Consider the following 18,254-nt stretch of genomic DNA (forward strand, 5'->3'; position numbering starts at 1 on the left):
AGGCTAGCACTCTACCAATTGAGCCATAGTGCCACTTCTGGCTTTTCCTGTTTAAGTGGTATTGAGGAATCGAACCCAGGGCTTCATGTATGCAAGGCACTCTATCACTAAGCCACATTCCCAGCCCAGAATTTTCTTAATGTCATTTATGTCCCATTTTCTTCTTTCCTCTGGAATTTTAATAATTCCTGACCTGTACCTCCACTATCCAGTAGTCACAAATTAATGAGACTAATTTAATTAAAAATAAAATTAAAAACTCAGTGTTTTGGCAGCAGTGTTTTGCCACCTTTCAAGAATATAACAGGGACATGTACTTAGAGGCGCCCTTGCTGTATAGGCAGATGCAGAATGTGCCAGTCATCACAGAAGTCCTTATGGGAGAGTGCTCCACAAGACTTCAGCTATGTCCCACATCTCTTCTGCTCTGTTCTACATTCTATTGCTTTTCTGCCTATGCAGCAGCATATTGTTTTGCATTGATTCATTTTCAAGTTCACTAATCTTATTTTCTGTATCTATTCTCGTGTTAAATCGACCCAATAAGATCTTAAGTTCAACTATTGTGTTTTTGCAATTGTAGAACATCCATATACTCTTTCCCCATTCTGGTACTGGGGTTCAAACTTAGGTCCTCACACATGCTGAGAAATGCTCTACCACTGAGTTTTACCCTTCGCTCTTGTTCACATAATTCTTTTTGCAGATGCCAATTTGGTTGCCATGTTCTGTCTTTTATTTATTTTGTCCCTCCCTGCTGTTCCTTGTTTTCTTTAAAATGTTAATCTTAGTTATTTTGAAAGCCTTGCTTGCCAATTCATATCTGGACCATCTATGGGTCTATGTGTTATTGACCAATTATTTTTGATAATCAGATGCTTTTTCCTGTGTCTTTCTATGTCTCAGAATTTTCTCTGTATACTGGATATAATGGTTGGTGCACTATAGAAGTCTTGATGACTTATCTTTCTCTAAATGGTTCTGTTCTAGGACACTGTTCTGTTCCAGGAATCAGTTAAATCACTCACTAGCAAATCATCACAACCTTGCTGAACCTCAGTATAGGCCTTACCACCCCCATCTTTCATCTTTGCATTCATTCTAGGGTATATTCCTCACTCTGAAAATGTAGCTCTTACTCCCACACCCTGGTCTTTCTGGGATCACAACTACAGGCTAACAGTCCACATCAAAGTCTCCTTGCGTGGTTTGAATTAAATGAAATTCCTCCAGTACTATGTGACCTCCAAAATTTCTCTTCAGCTCCAGTAAAACATACCTCCCATATCTATTTTCTCTACGCTTTTAGGAGTCTTGTCCTGCATATGCACAGTTTAGGATTTTGCCAAGAAGCCAATGGAAGTTGTAATTTCCATTAGGGTTCCTCTCTGCAATTTCCTTCTTTTAATATCCTGTCACCCAAATTCCAGGCACTTTGCCAGCTCTGAACTCTAATCTGTTTTTCATGCCCATCAAAACTATACATGCTGCCTGCTTAGTTCCTACTCTCTTCCCATTATGAAAAATGCCACCAAGGAAAAATCAGGGGGTGGAGGGGCTAAGAATGTATGTTTCTTTTCCTTCAAGGATCATGGGTGTATGCTGCTTATTAATTAGTGCTTTCAAACAGATTGTAGATGGTAAGCTTGAATCTGATGCAGATTACTTAACCCTGAATATGAGTTTCTATGTGAACATTTAAAATAAGGGTACAGTGTAGCTGGGCTCCAGTAGTTCACATTTGCAATGATAGATATTCCAGGCTGAGGTCTGAAAGATTGCAGTTCAAAGGTGGTCCAGGCAGAAAATCCCACAAGATTCCATCTTTGAAATAACCAGCAAATAACTGAGCTGAAGGAATGGCTCAAATGGTAGAATGCCAGCCAAGAAAGCAACATATCAAAATCAGCTAGGGAAGCTCCTCTTGAATCAACATCTCAAGAGCAGGACCCAGGAAGCCATAGTTTCTAAGAAAGCATTTCAGATTGTTCAGAAATAAGATGAGGTTTGTGAAGTACTGTCATAGACACTGGAATAATGGCATAAAAGAAAGAGCTACCAACATGGGTTCCTTTGATCAAGGAAGGCTCTGGGAGAAATTGAGGCTTCAATGTTGAAGATGGGGAGTACTATGGAGATAGGCGTGTAAACATTTCTGCTGGGGAAGGATATGGTTACTACAGTACAGGAGTGGAACAAGCATGGGATGAGGTGTTTGTTTGGCAGTGATAAAAAAATTTAGGTAGAAATGATGCTTAGTATGGAACAATGCTGAGAAATAATAGCATAATACCAGATGGAGGAGTAGGTTCTTTAAGAAGATTGGGGTTTGTTTTATAGATTAAAAGCAATAGGGTTTGTTTGCTTTTTTTGTGCTGTCCAGGGGCTTGAACACTGGGCCTGGGCACTGTCCCTGAGCTTTTTGCTTAATGGTAGTTCTCTATCACTTGAGCCATAGCTCCACTTCCAGCTTTATGGTTGTTAATTGGAGGTAAGAGTCTCATGGAACTTAATGCCTGGGCTGGTTTTGAACTGTGATCCTCAGATCTCAGTCCCCTGTGTAGCTACAATTACAAGCATGAGTCACCTGCACTCAGGCTGTTTTTTTTTTTTTTAATTTGGGGGAGGGGTTGACTGAGAGAATGACCTAATGAACAGTTTCCTGAGGCAATGAACGTGGTTGGGGAAGATGGTTTGACCTAGGAACAGAATGGAGTCAAGGAGACAAGTAGGACAGTAATCATAATTATAGGCAGGAGAGATTGACACATGAACAGCAGCAGCATTCGAAAGTAATGAGTATATTCCATAGTTATTTGAAGAAACAAAGAATAAAATGAGCTCTGGGGAATGGGATGAAGTCATAGGAAATAAAGAGAATGTATAGTTTGGATAGAAAAGATACAACATGGAGATAAGAAAGCCACAGTTCAAGGCCAGGCTCAGGCAAAAGAAACAAGCCAGGCAGAGTGGTGCATATCTGTAATCATAACTGTTTGAGAAGTGGAGGTAGGAGGGTTGAAGTCTGAAGGTGACCTGGAAAAAAAAGTATGAAACTCTGTCTGAAAAACAGACTCTGTCTGAAGCAAAAAAAAGGACTGGAACATGGCTCAAGTGGTAGAATGCTTGTCTAGCAAGCATGAGGCCCCAATTTCAAATTCTGGAACCACAAAAAAATAAGAAGAGAAAGAGGAGAAAAAGATGGGACATAGCAGCTTGGGATATTGGGAGAATATCAGGAAGATGTGCCAGGTGTTCACAGAAAATCTACAGATACCATGTGACTACAAAGTCTGAGATTTCTCTGTGTGTGCGTATTAGGCAGACAATTTAATAATGGTTTAAAAGTATGGGTTTTAGATTTAAGTCTTCAGTGTACCACCCTGATGGAGTGGACTTGACAAAATTATTTAATCTCTCTGAATTTGTGGTGATGCATTTGTTACCTCTTAGTGGTATTATGGGATTGACACAATGCCTGTGACATTCACTGTATCTACCCTGGAATATATTTATTATTGTTATTTATCTGGGAAATTGTAGTTAGGAAATTGCATGGTATGGATGCTAGATTCTAAATTGACCTTCATCATTTACAAGCTGAATGATCTGAGAGAATTCAATGTGTGAAGCACTAGTTCCCTGTAGAGACCCTGGTGTAGATAAGACTGTGATAGCATGAAACTTATGACAGATCTACAGTGAGAATGCCTGCTGGTGAACAGGATTGGCCAACAGACCAGCTAGGCAGAATGCCAGAGAGGACCACATCCCATTCTGCATGAGTGATAAAGACTTCAGGAACTCAGAGGTAACTGCTTTTCATCGTGTGTACAGATTTAACTAAATCAGTAAAGCAGACTCTATTAAAGGGACTGGGGGAAGATGTGGGTGGAGGAAATGCAGACAGCAGATGCAGAACACACTTCTGAAAGGTTGGCGATAAAAGGAAGAAGAGAATGAATGAGCACTGAGCTCAGTGAGACATGTCGCATAAGTTCAGAGCATCAATGCCAGAACTAGACCTTTGAGTTTATATCTCATCACTGTTACTTATTAGATATATGGTGCTGGTCAAGTTTATTAACTTCTCTGAGCTTTAGTTATCTAAGGATAACTAAAGAGGTGATGATTCTGGAGGTTAATAATTCAGAGATAATTATGAGGGTTATTAGGAGAATTTAGCTCCTTAATATATGTTAAGATACTTAGAACAGTGTCTGACACATAGTGAACATGTAAAAATATTTGCTCCTGTGATTGTTTCTGCCATTATAGTGTGGATATTATTGAGATAAATTGATAATGGACAAGGAGTATGTAGGAAAAAAAGATAAAGAGAGCTACAGTATGAGGATGGAGGAGGGAGAAGACACAGAGACAATATGAAGAAGAAGAGGAGGAAGAAGAAGAGGAAGGGGAAGACAAGGAGAGATGTAGTACTTTTGTCAATATAGTATGGTTCTAACATACAGGCTAACACCTACCAAAGAGTCTTCTTAGTTGCTACAAATGTTTAGACTACCAGACAGCCACTGGCAGTTGTGGTCTGCTGAGAACTACATAGGATAGGATCCACAGCTTACCACAGCCTAGCCCAGTTGCAGAGTTCAACAGCTCAGATCAGGTGCAAAGAGATCAGATCTGCATTGGGGACCTGCAGACACTGCCATGGCTTCATGGGCACTAGTGTGTCTTCGTAACAACCACTGGCACAACTTTCAGGGTTGCCACACACGTGTGATGTCCCCACCAAGTATTCATATTTCCTCCCCATCAAGGTACAACTTTCCAAGCAGGTATTTTTTTGTTGTTTGGTTGGGTTTTTATTTTGCTTTGTTTTTAACCATTTCATCATGACTTGGTCAAATGTTGGCACTTGCCATGTTTATGTGCTGTTGGGAAAACAAAACCTAGAGGGTAATTGGAGGTCAGATTACCATAGAAAAGGAAATGATTTTGGTAACCCTTTGTATACTGTGGACATTTGGTTGTGTTTCAGAGAAATCAGGAATATTCTTGATTATAAGCAACCTGTAAGGTTAGATCTCAGAGCTGAGCTGAAGGATATGAGAGTTAAAGGTAAACAAAATTGGATCCGCAACAGCCTGGTTGGTGAAATTGCTTGGCATCTCGGGAGATTATTGAGCATACAGTGATGGTGCCCCCAGGTAATAAGGTTGAGCTATTCTCTCTGATGCAGACTTGATTTATGACAGAAGACAACTTCATTTAGACAATATACACAAATATGCAGGCTTACATGCCAAAAGCATAAAGGAAAAAAGCAGGACCTAAAGCACCTTGTCCCCTTCAGTAGATATTTATCACACTTGCAGCCTCTCAGGACCGTGTCCTAGCTGTCTTCCTGCCTGCAGGTTTCAGTGTAATGATGACCTGCAGGGCTTGTGGTATACAGGAAAAATGAGATATAAGCTGTCTATGGTGAGGAATTCTTGGAACCTGGAGACTAAGTCCTTAATATTTTCTCTCTCTTTATTTTGTTTTGGAAAAGCAGCAAAGCTCAGTGTCCAGAGAATGGAAAATTGAAAACCAGGGGCACAAAGGTCTCAAGGGCCTGGACTCATGTATAGGGTCTGTGTGTTGCCCTGTTTGCATAAGAACATGCATCCCAGGATCAGGCAGAGTTCCCACAACAGAAGTATGAAACCAGGGAAATATGTCTCTGGTTCATAGCTACTTCTAGTTTTGGGGGCCTCTCATCTCTTATTCAGGGTTCTTCTGCCACATCATTTTAGGATTGCATCCCTGAGTCATGCTCAGAAAAGACTAAGTAGTTTCTGTATCCAGGACAAAGTAATTCTAGAAGGATTACAGGAAAAGCTGTATTTTAATAGGCATCTCTCCCAAGTGTAAAACTGTTAATAGCCAAAGGAACTGAATCTCTAATAATGACAAAGTTGGACTGTGGCACAGAGGACGGGCAAGGCAGAGATCTTGTAAAGCCTAAGGTCTTAATTTTCTTGCTCTGTGGTCAGGCATGAGGGAGGTATCAGACCCCTCAAGCAGAACCCAAAGGAAGTATATTTGTCTATGAGTCTTGTGTGACAAGAGGGTCCCTAAGTGTATGAGAGATGGTCCCTTTGGGCCGTATCTATGCATTTTCCTGTATCGCCCTGGGGGGTGTCTATCAGGATGAATGGGCCATAAATGAGTTTGTGTATGGCTGCAGGTGTGATTTCTATTTGCCATGAGATTTTGTAGTATGAACCTATGACAGCTTTAAATCCACATCTTTCATCTGTTTGGGACTCTTCAACAAAAAATTGGGAATATGTATGTTACCCTCTGCTCATTGTATAGATATAAAAACCCATCATGTATGTAGCACTTAACAAAGCATGGTGCCCTCAGGTTCAAGTAGTATAAATGGTTACCCCTATTTTACAGATAAAGAATTGAGGTTCAGACCATGATAAAACGTGTGAAAGTTAATGCAGCAATCTATACTGATATAAATCTTTTGTTCTGTGTAGTCTAACATGCATAAAATTTTATTTTGCATTTGACTGGACACCTTGTTTCCCAGAGCTAACAAGAAATTTGTTAATGTTGTGTGGAGCATAAGATTTCACAGATGGATTACTGCAGTGTAACAACAGCACACGGATGTCATGCCAACTGATATTGGGGTATGCATATTTAGGCAAAGAAAGTCCGCTGGTTCTCTTCTGTTTCTCTTCCTCCCTTTGTGATAGGACTGGGGTTTAGGCAGGTATTCTATCTCCTGAGACACAATCCAGAATCTGTTTCCTCTGAGCCATTCTGGATCACAGTCCTTGGACCTGGAATGACAGGTGCACACCAATAAACCCAGGATTTTATTGGTTGAAATGGGGTCTAACAACCTTTTTGCCTGGGCTGGGCCTCAAACAATGATCTTCCCCATCTCAGCTTCCCAAGAAGCTAAGATTAAAAATATGAGCCAGGCACCTGGCTTCTGTTATCCTAATCAATTTATTGAGGTTGAATGTGACCACCTTTAATTCCAATGTAATCTATAATTAAAGAGTATAAAATACTAACTGTAAATAGTGAGTGGTTTGAAAGTTAAAAAAAATAGAAGTCAGATGCAATTGCTAAATTTGGCAAATGAAGGAAAATAAACAGAAGGTCTTTACTTAATATCCTTGTGCTATGAAATAGTTTATGCTTGCCAAAAAGAGACAGAACAATAATAAACTTTTACCTATTCTCATCTTTAAAACAACAGAAAGGTTTCTGTTTATCTTCTTAATTTGCATTTAAATAGATTCCTTTAACATTTACTATTTATTAAGAACCAGATTCTATATTTTTTACTGCATGTTAGCCAGCATAAAAAGTTACCAACTTAGTTGCAAATAAACTATGGAAAAAAACTCTACAACTAGCTTGCTCGCATGAAACATCTTAATGAAACAAAACTATGTTTGTTTCAGACAGATACACATTATTGAGACAGGAGCTTTCCTGCTGAAGGAATTGTTTGGTTATATTCCATTTTATTGAATGCAACATTTGTAACTCATTAAAAAAGATAAAAATCTGATACCACTATTTTTCCTTCCTTCCTTTCTTTCTTTTCTCATCTTTGGTTAGTGTGAGTTATCTCCCAGAGAGCCAGCCAACTTCAAAGAGACCAAATCATAAACTGCTCTAGCTGGAGGCAGGGCTATTTCTTAGAAAACATCTACTTTTCTTTATTAGCATTTCTACAGCCTGTGGCCAGCTCTTTTGGTTCATTCATTCATTCATTTAATAATTATTATTGAGAAAATTATAACTGTTTGAACCACCTATTCCCAAGTTTCTGCTATATTTCCTGATGGTGGTAGTAGATGAAGTAGTGGCTGGATATTGATGAGTGAGTGGTCCCAAATGAGTAACAGCCCTGCTTCCTTGGCTGGCAGCTACCATTTGAAAAGTAACTCGTTTGTAAGTGCAGGCAGAAGAGCTCTTACAGCAGGAGCCTGGATTTTGCTATTCCATAAATATGGTACTGGGCAGAGCAAATGAATTTTAGACCTTGGCTTCACTTCTCTGAACTATTTCCCATTCTGTGAAGGGAGCCTGATGGTGATGCCTATGTGGAACTGTTTTGAGGGTGCATTGAGATGGCGGGTATGAATGTTGGTGCAAAGACAAAGAAGCTATATAATGATACTGAGGATTGGGATGCCAGTGACTCATGTCCTTTATTCTAGCTACTCGGGAGGCTGAGATCTGAGGATCATCGTTGAAAGCCAGCCTGTATAGGAAAGTCTGTGAGACTCCTATCTCCAAGTTACCACCAAAAAGCCAGAAGTGGAGCTATAGCTCAAGTGGTAGAGTGCTAACCTTGAGTGATACTTGTGGAGAAGGGTTACAGGGGTAAAGAGATACCAGTTTCCTCACTGATCATTCTCTTATTCAAAACGTTGGAAATGGGAGTTATAGCCATGAATATATATCTTGATCCAAGAGATTCAATACAACTATTTTTTTGAATGGAAAATTTAGGCCTTCGATGTTTTCAAATTGATTTGTTATAGACTCAGATGTTCTGGGAAGCTATCCCTTGTAAGGCAGGAGAAGCCTGGAAATGAAATGACTTGACCACAGTCTCCTGGGGAGATGGTGAGCAAGCCAGAGCTGGAATCAGCCCACTCCTCACCCTTCTGGCTTGTACACACATTTTGTCTCTGCATTCTCTTCTACTGAACACATGGAAATGAGTGACCTTTGCAGACATCCAGGCTTCCATGGGTAATAATTACATACAAAGAGGTAGCAAGGTTAGGCCCAGGGAACATTTGCAGTTGTCAGGTAAGAAGCAGTCATCTGGAAGAATCCTGGTTCCTAGTACTATATCACATGAGACCATTTAGGCCTCAAAGCAGGTCTTTTTCTCTCTGCCTGAGACATGTGTAACCTCTTTGGAGCATTACCTCTAGGGAAGGTCAACTTTGACTGACATCATGCCCTGCCACTGGTGAGCCTCTCTGTGTTCCAAGTGCAGATTGTGGCATCGGTGAAATGGGATCAGGCCCATGGCATTCTGTGAGGAGCCCTTTCTGGAGGTAGACAGTTCCACAGCCCTTTCCACTCTTGCCTGTCTTCAAATCACTTTTGCTTTGCCTCCATTTTGCTTGGGCTCTGTCCAACTTTCTCCTTGCTCTGTAGTCCAGCAGGGACCTGATGCTGGAGCAATCCAATCATTCTAACACTAGCACATTAACTCACCTTCTCATTTGCATATCTAAATAGCCATTTAACAGAGAATTCAGGGAAGGTCACTTCTGGGCCACTGAGATATTCAAGAAAGTATATGGAGTAGAGTGAGGGCTTTTTATCACAACTTCCAAGGGCTTCAGGCATTAAAGATCTTCATTAATTTTATTGATTCTTTTGTCAATAAGGAAGAGAAACAAGAATTTATTTTAAAATGAGGTTGAGAGACAACATTTTAAAGAACAAAAACTACAGACTGAGAATCTTCTAAATTTCTGAAGTGGAACAGGGGATGGGGGTGGGGAGGGAAGCTCTATCTTCTTTCCCTTCTTGCCCTTAATAATAATTAAAGAAAAAATGCTTACGAAGTACCTGTGCCATGAGGCTAGCTGTGGCTAGTGGACTGAGAATGGTTCACACAACACACATATCGACCCAGCCTGAAATGAATCCTCTGCGCTAGAGATTGAAGGATGATACTTTTCTCCTTTCTTTATTATCAGTGTAAAGAGACACAAATGGCCTGAGTAATTCAAGCCAGAGAATAATCATCAAATCATGCACGTTTGCCTTGGGAAGGTGATGTTTTTAATGCCTTGGTGTGAGTTGTTATAGCCCTCTGATGTCTCGCTCTGGATCTCCGGGCATAAATCTCATGGGATTAGGAAACATCTGTTTGAAACTCAAAAGCTGTCAAACTCAGCACATCTAAAAGGAAACTCACTCTCTAACCACCTACTCCCAGCCTCTTACCCTCATCTTTAGGCAGCACCTGTGGTGGCTCCTTCAATTATATGAACCAAAGAGGCTGTGCCAGAACCTGCTATTGTTTTTCCTTGCCTTCCCAAATAATGGAGAGTCCTCCATTCTACCTCTAGAAGCTCTCAAATCTGCCTACTTCTCAGACTATACTGATATTCTCTAATCTGGGTCTCCAGACTCTTAGTCTCATGGAATTTACTATCCCACCCTCCTAAGTATTCCTCTCAACCCAACCCTGTCTCCTCTCCATGCCCCATGTGGCTCCCAGAACTATTCACACTTTACTGCTCAGCTTGGGACCTCACACTTACCTCTCACTACTTCCAAGGCCAGTGTGTGGTCTACATTCCCAGAAGTCATGTGCCTCACCAGCCATACTTCAAAGCTAGGTTCCTGAAACATAGCCCAAGTACCTTCAGTGCCTGAAACACACTAGGCTGCTTGTCAGTGCCCATCATCTCCACCTTTGTCTGGAATATTCAATTCCCTGGTCTTCACTTGGCTCATTACTACCTGCATCAAGGCTCAGCATAGAGGGGTCGCCTTCTCTTCTTCCTTCCCCATTCCCTCAAGGGTGGCTGAAGGACTGTTCTCTGTGCTCTCTCAATAGTGCAGGTTGGTATACATTATATCCATAGGCTACTGTTTTGTTTGTTTAATTTTAATTTTGATCAAGCTGTGACCAGGTTGTGCTGAAATTGGATTTGGGTCCATTTCAGATTTCCACATTGGCCTTAAGCTGTCTAATCTCAAGAGCCATGTTTTATTCATTTTTGCTTCTCTGTGCCTGGCACATTGTGGTTGCCCCATAAATGCTGCTGGAATGTAATCAAAGGAGGGTTTGCTCTTCTGTGTTGATGGAAAAGTTGTCATAGAATGCTGATGTAGACTTTGCTTCTCCTGGCCTGCTCCTGTGCTTCAGTTTCTCCTTCTTCTACACTGCAACTGGCCACAGCTTTTCCACAGCAGCACTTATTGCACCTTTCCTGGCTATACCACTTGGCTTTTCTGGACAGAAAAATATTATCTTAAATTGAGATGAATCATACAGATCATCTCTTGGCTCAGATCCCCATATAGCCCAGAGACATGGTGAGGTAAGGCTCAGAGTGCTGCCTGTTTGCTAACTCCACCCCTCCCACTGGCCTCACCCCCAAGCTGCCAGCAGATGTCTGCAGAAATATGAGGTCAGCAACACATAGGATAATATCATAGGATGTTACAGGGCATCTAAAAAACTAGGGTTCTGTATCCCAGAGGTTTCCAACAAACTTCCCTTCATATTTTGTCAGGCTGAATCATATCACATTCTTATTTCTGAGACAATCCCAAAGGCGGGGAAAGGACTATGTACTGGTTGGCTTAGGTCTGGAGTCCTGAGAGCTATGACCTCCGGAGCCAGGGTTCTAATCACCTTCCTCTCCAAGTGTGCAGGCCTAAATGCAGTATGGGAACTGGACAACTTGACAGCACTGGCACTAAAGCAAGCATTGGGGCCTTTTAAAGGATCTCTTCAGGTTCTTATGAAGTGAGGGCAGGTACCTACAGAGAGTGAACAACTTCTTCTTGTCTTCCCACTCTTCCATTCATTTTCTCTTTTTCCCTTAGTCTTCATATATACATACACAGAGACTGTATGTGCAGGTTTTTTTCTTTCATTTTGTTTCATTTTGCCTGCAATATTGGGGTCTGATATCAGAGTGTCATGCTTGCTAGGCAGGCATTTTACCACTTGAGCCACACACTTGAGCCCTTTTTTGCTTTAGTTATTTTTCAGATAAGATCTCACATTTTTACACAGGGCAGGCCTCAGATCACGATCCTCCTACCTATTCTTCCCTATAGCTGAGACCACAGGCATGTACCACCACACACCCTTTGCTGGCTGAGATGGAACCTCAATAACTTTTCCTCAGGCTGGCCTCGAACCAGCATACCCTCCTGTTATCTACTTACTAAGTAGCTGGGCTTACAAGTATGAGCCATAGCATCCAGTCTGCATGAGGGTCTTCATGAAGATGAAGGAATGATGTCTGCTTCTCCTGGGCATGAGCAAGAGGGCTTTTTCTTTCCTTCAGTCATTCTGAATGTTTTATCCTGTTGGATATACCACTCTTCTGATTACTGTGTACTTGCTTGTCTTGTCCCCTCTAGATGTTTGACTGGATAAGCCACAACAAGGAGTTGTTTCTCCAGAGCCACACAGAGATCGGAGTCAGCTACCAGCATGCCCTTGACCTCCAGACTCAGCACAATCACTTCGCCATGAACTCCATGGTAAGTGGGGAGACTCTTCAACACTCTTGCCTCCAGGCATGGGGCAGGAAACTGAGAGATGGGATGAAGAGAAGGCCTAAGGAAGAAGGAAAAGCTCCTAACAGGCTCACTCTTTAGCAGTCCATTTGCCAAAAAAAAAAAAAGAAAGAAAAAGAAAAAGACATGCAGGACATCTGGCCAGCCAGTCATTCCTACAGCAGACTATGGTCCCGCTTTATGCCACGAAAGGAATGTGCTTGGGTTGTGGGAAGCATTAGCTCAGCACAAGACTTGAGGAAGGGCTAGTCATGAGTTCCACTCCACTGCCTTCTCTGACATTTTTTGGTCCCCAACATAAGTGAGTCACTGAGCTGGGATAGAGAAGGGCCTCAAGCTGAGGCATGGTGGGGAGGGTTGAGTGACTTGGGGCTGTTTACAATGGGAAGAGGAACCATATGGGACACATGATTGCTGCCTTCAAATATTTGAAGGGCTGCTTTGGAGAGAAGGGAGTAGAATTGTGTTATGTTGGTCTTGGCGGCAGAGGTGTCCAGGAATGAAGAAAAGTATGTGGCTTGCAGGAAGGGATGGAACTCATAGGAGTGAGCTCCCATGACAAGGAATGTTCTAGCAGATGCTGAAGTCAGAGAAGGCTATTTACTAGCTGTGCAACTATAGGGAATTTACCTCCCTTGTGCTTCAGTTTCTCCATCTGTAAAGTATAAATAATAGTAGCTATCTTATAAGGTTGTTTGAAGATTCAGTGAGTTAACTGTAAAGCTGTTGGAACTGTGCCTGGCACATGGTTAAGTCCTCAGTGAATGCTGGTGTTATGATACTAATAGGGTGTATGAGTCTACCAGATGACTTATATGAGCCCTCATAACTTAATACTTGGGGGTGCTTTTTTTCTACATGTTTTCCCCCAAGGGTTTCTTCTGAAAACATTCTGGCTCCTTAAACCCATTGCATTCTAAATGCTCCTCAATACACTTCTTTCCCTGCCCTCTGAAAACTCTTCCTTTTTGCACTGTTGGTCCAGTGGAATAGCTTCACCTTTTCCATATATCTGAGCAATAGAAACATCTGATCATTTTTATCATAATGATGTTAAGAGTGGGTATGTGTTAGAAAACCAGAAACCTTGAGGATCACAAAGGCCAAGAAGATAATTTCATTCTTTTAAAATTTGTTTATTGTTATTGTAAAGGTGATGTACAATTGGTTTATAGTTTCATGAGCCAGGTAAAGAGTACTTTTCTTTTTGGACAGTGTTACCCCTTTCCTCACTCTTTCCCAGTTTTTTTCCTCCCGTCCTAGCCACAAGTTGTATAGTTCATTTTCAACATAGTGTCTAGTGCATTAGTTCATCCTTTGTCCCTCCATTTCTGTGCCTCCCCATACACTCCCAAAGACATAAATGAACATGGAGCTCAAAAAGGAAAGAAAACAAAAACAGCAATAAAGAAACAAAACTCCTGTTTTCCTTTGCTGGAGTTCATTTTGATAAATATTATTTTGTATGATCTGATGCACATAAGCATTGTGCCTTTCTTTTAATAATTTCATATTTTGACAGCTTGTTTTAAATATACTTCTCACTGGACTTAACACACTGAAGATGATATCATTCTGGCTTCAGATTGTTTAGTGTTTAGTTGAAAAGATAAAATCCCACACACTCATGGTGTAGCTTGATATGTGTAAGGTCAGAGATAAAGCTGAGTTGACTAAGAATATTAAAATCTCAGCAGTTAAACAAAACAATTTACAGAGGTTAGTTTCTTGCTTCTACCACATACCAATGACCAGCTGGTGGGAGATGTACTCATCATAGATACAGGGGCTGGGAAAATGGAGCAGTTACCATCTCAGATGCTGCCAGTTGCTTTGGCAGGCAATCATGAAGCCAGGCATATGCTGACTCTGAGATCTTCTTCCACCTAGAAATGAGTGGCACATTCTCTCCCATTCCATTGGCCATTGCTCATCATCTACTACATCTGACCTCAAGTGATAAGGGTCATGTTGGCAGAGAGAGAGAGGCAGAATAACCCTTAATAGAGAATTACCAAAGGCTGTCAGGTGTACAACACATTTGGAGGTTTGCACAGAAAGATCTATGGCTGCTGAAAAGGTTGTGATGAGTAGGGAAATCAACCTGATTGTGTGGTCAGTTCTGGCCACAGCACCATCTTATGTCTTCATCTAAATGTAAGCTCATTCCTTTCCAACTAGTGTCCTATAATTATTTCTCACCACCGGCTCACTTTAGTCACAGAGAAGCAAAGCAATTGATCACAAGTGATTAAGAATGTGAACTCAAATCTAGTCAAGTTTGATTATCTGTGTGCCTTATATATTTCCCCTGATGAGTTTCACAGATTCTGAGCTGGAATGTTTATGTCATCCAACCTCCTGGCTATAAGGCAGACGAACTCATTTTAATAAGCAACAAAGACAAACATAACTAGAGAGGAGAGGTGAGTCTGCCACTGAGCATCCTCCCAAACAATCACTACAAAGAGAAATGGGAAAAGCCTGTGGCTTTGAAATTTCTGCATTACTGCTTTCCTCTGTTGTTAATGTGAGGAATTGAGAGTTAATGGCACATGGAAAACTTTTGCTCTGACAGATTTACTGTTGAAGTCTCCATTTTTAGGACAAAAATTAGGGAATTATTTTTCTGGAACCGGCAAGCAAGAGAAGATATTTAATACCCAATAGTCAATTAATGTTCCACCTATCCTTCTCCTGGCCCCCTCCACTGGAATGGACCAGCACTCTGAGGCCTCTTTAGCCTGTTTAGGCTGGATCTCCTCTCCTGTGCAGGGTGAGGGAAGGGAATTCCAGGGTTGTTTGATCAAATTGCCTGGACACCTGTGCTCCCTAAACACAGCTTTTGCTAACTGGGAAGTTTCTGAGTTTGTTATTAAAAGGAACTTCCTACAAAATGGGGTGGAGGGGGGAGGGGAAGGATGGTAACATCCCAAACAGGTGACAGGAAGGAATTACAAGCTCCTGACCTGAGTGGTGAACAATGCTGCCAAGAAACAAATGAATGAGAATGTGAGCAGCTACTACTAGAGGCCAAAGACTGGTCTGGGAAAGTGGGAATGTGGATGGTTCTAAGCAATCCCTCTCTGTCCTTGGAAATTATACATACCTACAAACATCCACACATCTGTACAGGAAAATGTACATGTAGCATTGTCTATTTCAACTCACAGGTGAATCCTATTTTTGAATCCTATTTTACCTCTGCAGTACGTTAGTGATTTCTTACTTTACAGGGAGGTCACAGACTCCTTTGAAATCAAGTGAACATTTCTCCCAGAGAAATGTATTCATGAACAAAGTTTTAGATATACTCATTTTCAAAAGATACAAGGGAATTCTAGAGCCTATCGGTCACTCTCCCCAATTTAAGATCTCAAGGAGCTCATGATTTTTTTCACTCATTGGTCAAATAATTAAGGATAAGACATAGTATTGGCTGCTGGGCATATCGTATTCATTGAAACAGAGATGGTTATGACCCATAGAGGTTTCTCTGGAGAGGTAGATATTAATGTATAATCCCACAAGTAAATATATAATTACAAACCAATAGTCTTTGGTTGAAAGACGGAATGCTCTAACAGGGAGCCCTTTGAGATGATAAAGAGGGATAAGGTACATTTTCAAACAATCAGCACAGGTACTGACTATCTGTATGTGAATTAACCCTATGCACCCAAGAAATAGTAATTCAATTAAATCCTAAATATATAAATGTGTTAATTAAAATGATCAACTCATAACTTACCTATTTCTTAATTTTAATTTTCCAATGTCTAGTATTTATATCCCAGTTACAAACCTAGCTCCAGCTAAGGTAAAAATTATTGAATGTATGAAAATCTAATACTAATACTAAACTAAGACTAATGTGATATTTTCTAAGAAAATACCACAGGTGTGTGCCTTAAGTAACTGAAATTTATTCTGTCACAGTTCTGGATGCTCAAAGCTCAGGATCAAAGTGCTAGCAGATTTGGTTTCTCTGGAGACCTTCCTTTGTGTCTTGCAGATGCTGTTTTTCCACTGTGCCCTCATATGGCCTTCCCATTTCAGCGTCATATCCCTGATGTGTCCTAATCTCTTCACTTTGTAAGGATATCAATCTGACTGGTTAAGGACCTGCCATAATGCCTTTATTATAATTTAATTACTTCCTTAAAGGCCCTGTCTCCAAATACAAGCACTTTCTGAGGGGTTGAGGGTTAGAGCATCAGCCCAGGGGTGTGTTTGTGTACACACACCCGCACATGTGCAATATATTTAATAACACAAAGAAATCATTTCACAACATTAAAATCATTAAAGGAAAATCAGAAATTTCCTAAGTTTTATGTATGCATTGGTACCAATAAAACCACCAATTATCAGCACACAGACTGCACGAAGGATTTCCCCCTCAATACATATATACACACATCTGGAAGACAAAAGCTAAAATGCATTAATCTTTAGAATTTGTTATAACATAATTTTTACAGTTCCTGAAGGGGAATAATATTCCTGTATGGGAATAATAATAGCAACAACAATAATCATAATACCGTGTCCCGAACCCAATAGAAAAATATCCCCTGGCTGAGATAGCCAGGTTTCCTGAGTTCTCTGAGGCCTTTGTCTTGCTCAGTTCTGCCTTCTGCTGTGGAAATGTTTTTCATAAATTCTTCTTCCCAAATGTTGCCTTCCCTCCCACTGGGAGTACAGACAGCTGGAAGCAAGTTGGATCTGAGTACACATAGAACAGTCCTGTAGCTACCAGTGTTCCTGTTCTTTCTGAAAAAGACACTTACAGGAGTTCCTACAAAACTAACACACTGTATTTACAATTTTAATTCACTAGTTCTCTGGGATTGCTAATGGCTTCTGTCTAGGGTTCTAAAATATGAAAAGATATTTATTTTCTATTATTATGACTCAAGGATTCGTATTAGTGATAACAGTGTACAGTGGGGCAGTAGGAATCCTTTCCTCTGTGGCTTGCTTGATAGTGCTTTAATCCTATTAATTCACTCACCAGTGGTGTATTTTGTCACTTAACAGTGTACAAATCAGACCAATTGCAACAAAGCCTTTGATATTCTGTCTTTGTTTTGAAAAACCGGTGCCAAGTGAAAGCCATATCCAGTACAAGACAAAAAAAGATTCTGAGGCAAATGGCTTCCTTTCCCTACTATGAAGTATTGCTGCAGGGGTTCCCTGTCATTATTCATTCTTGGCAGCTCCTAATCATGATTTCATACTACTTCCTATAAGGACAGAATTTACCATAAACAAATAAACTCACTTTCTGTCTCTCTGTCTCTGTCTCTGTCTCTCTCCTCTCATTTTCATTCTCTAACTTGTGATTATAATAGGTTTTTGAAAGTACTGGGATTTGAACTCAGACATTCTAACTTTCTAGGCAAGTGCTCTACCACATGAGCCATGCCTCCAGCCCCTATGATATTTTAAGTAGCCTGTTTTGGACCATGCTATATAGCTGTACAGGCCCCCAGTAGACATAGAATCTTAAGGAAGATAAGAAGGAGAAGGAGGAGGAATAGTTTTATCTGGTATGCATTTGCCTTTTTAGTATAGTTCTTTTTCAAAGAATGATAGGTAGAACTTCTAAAAAAATTGTAAAGTTCGTTTTTTGACATAGCTTCTTGTATATCTCATTGTTGCAGTGGATCAATCTGTATCCCTATTTAAACAATTTGTTTTAAAAACAGATTTCTTTCTCACTTTCTTTCTGATATTTCACAGTCAAGGAAAAATCTCTGGCATGGGTGTGGGGAGTAAAGCTCTAGGAATCTGCATTTTTAAACTTTGCCCCAGTGATTAACATGAACATTAAAGTTAGAGAATTATTATTCTGTAGAGATCCAGTAGTCATGCCCTAAAATAAAACAGTATAGGTTCTGAAAGGCAGTTCACCCCCAGTCCAACAGTGTGAGGAACTCTGTAGACTTACTCTCATGTGA

General features: G+C 40.6%; 1 protein-coding gene across 2 annotated transcripts in view; it reads left to right on the forward strand.

Moving 5' to 3' along the window:
* LOC122097505 (kalirin) overlaps window positions 1-18,254 on the forward strand; it is a 470,035-nt gene that overhangs the window by 250,511 nt on the left and 201,270 nt on the right. For both annotated transcript variants that reach the window (XM_042668072.1, XM_042668064.1), the window contains exon 6: window positions 12,130-12,252. In XM_042668072.1, the coding sequence (XP_042524006.1) occupies window positions 12,130-12,252 (123 nt within the window). The remainder of the gene's footprint in view (window positions 1-12,129; window positions 12,253-18,254) is intronic.

The sequence above is a fragment of the Dipodomys spectabilis genome, unplaced genomic scaffold (assembly GCF_019054845.1).
Source record: "Dipodomys spectabilis isolate Male_0828 unplaced genomic scaffold, ASM1905484v1 ptg000017l, whole genome shotgun sequence".
NCBI classification, from domain to species: domain Eukaryota; kingdom Metazoa; phylum Chordata; class Mammalia; order Rodentia; family Heteromyidae; genus Dipodomys; species Dipodomys spectabilis.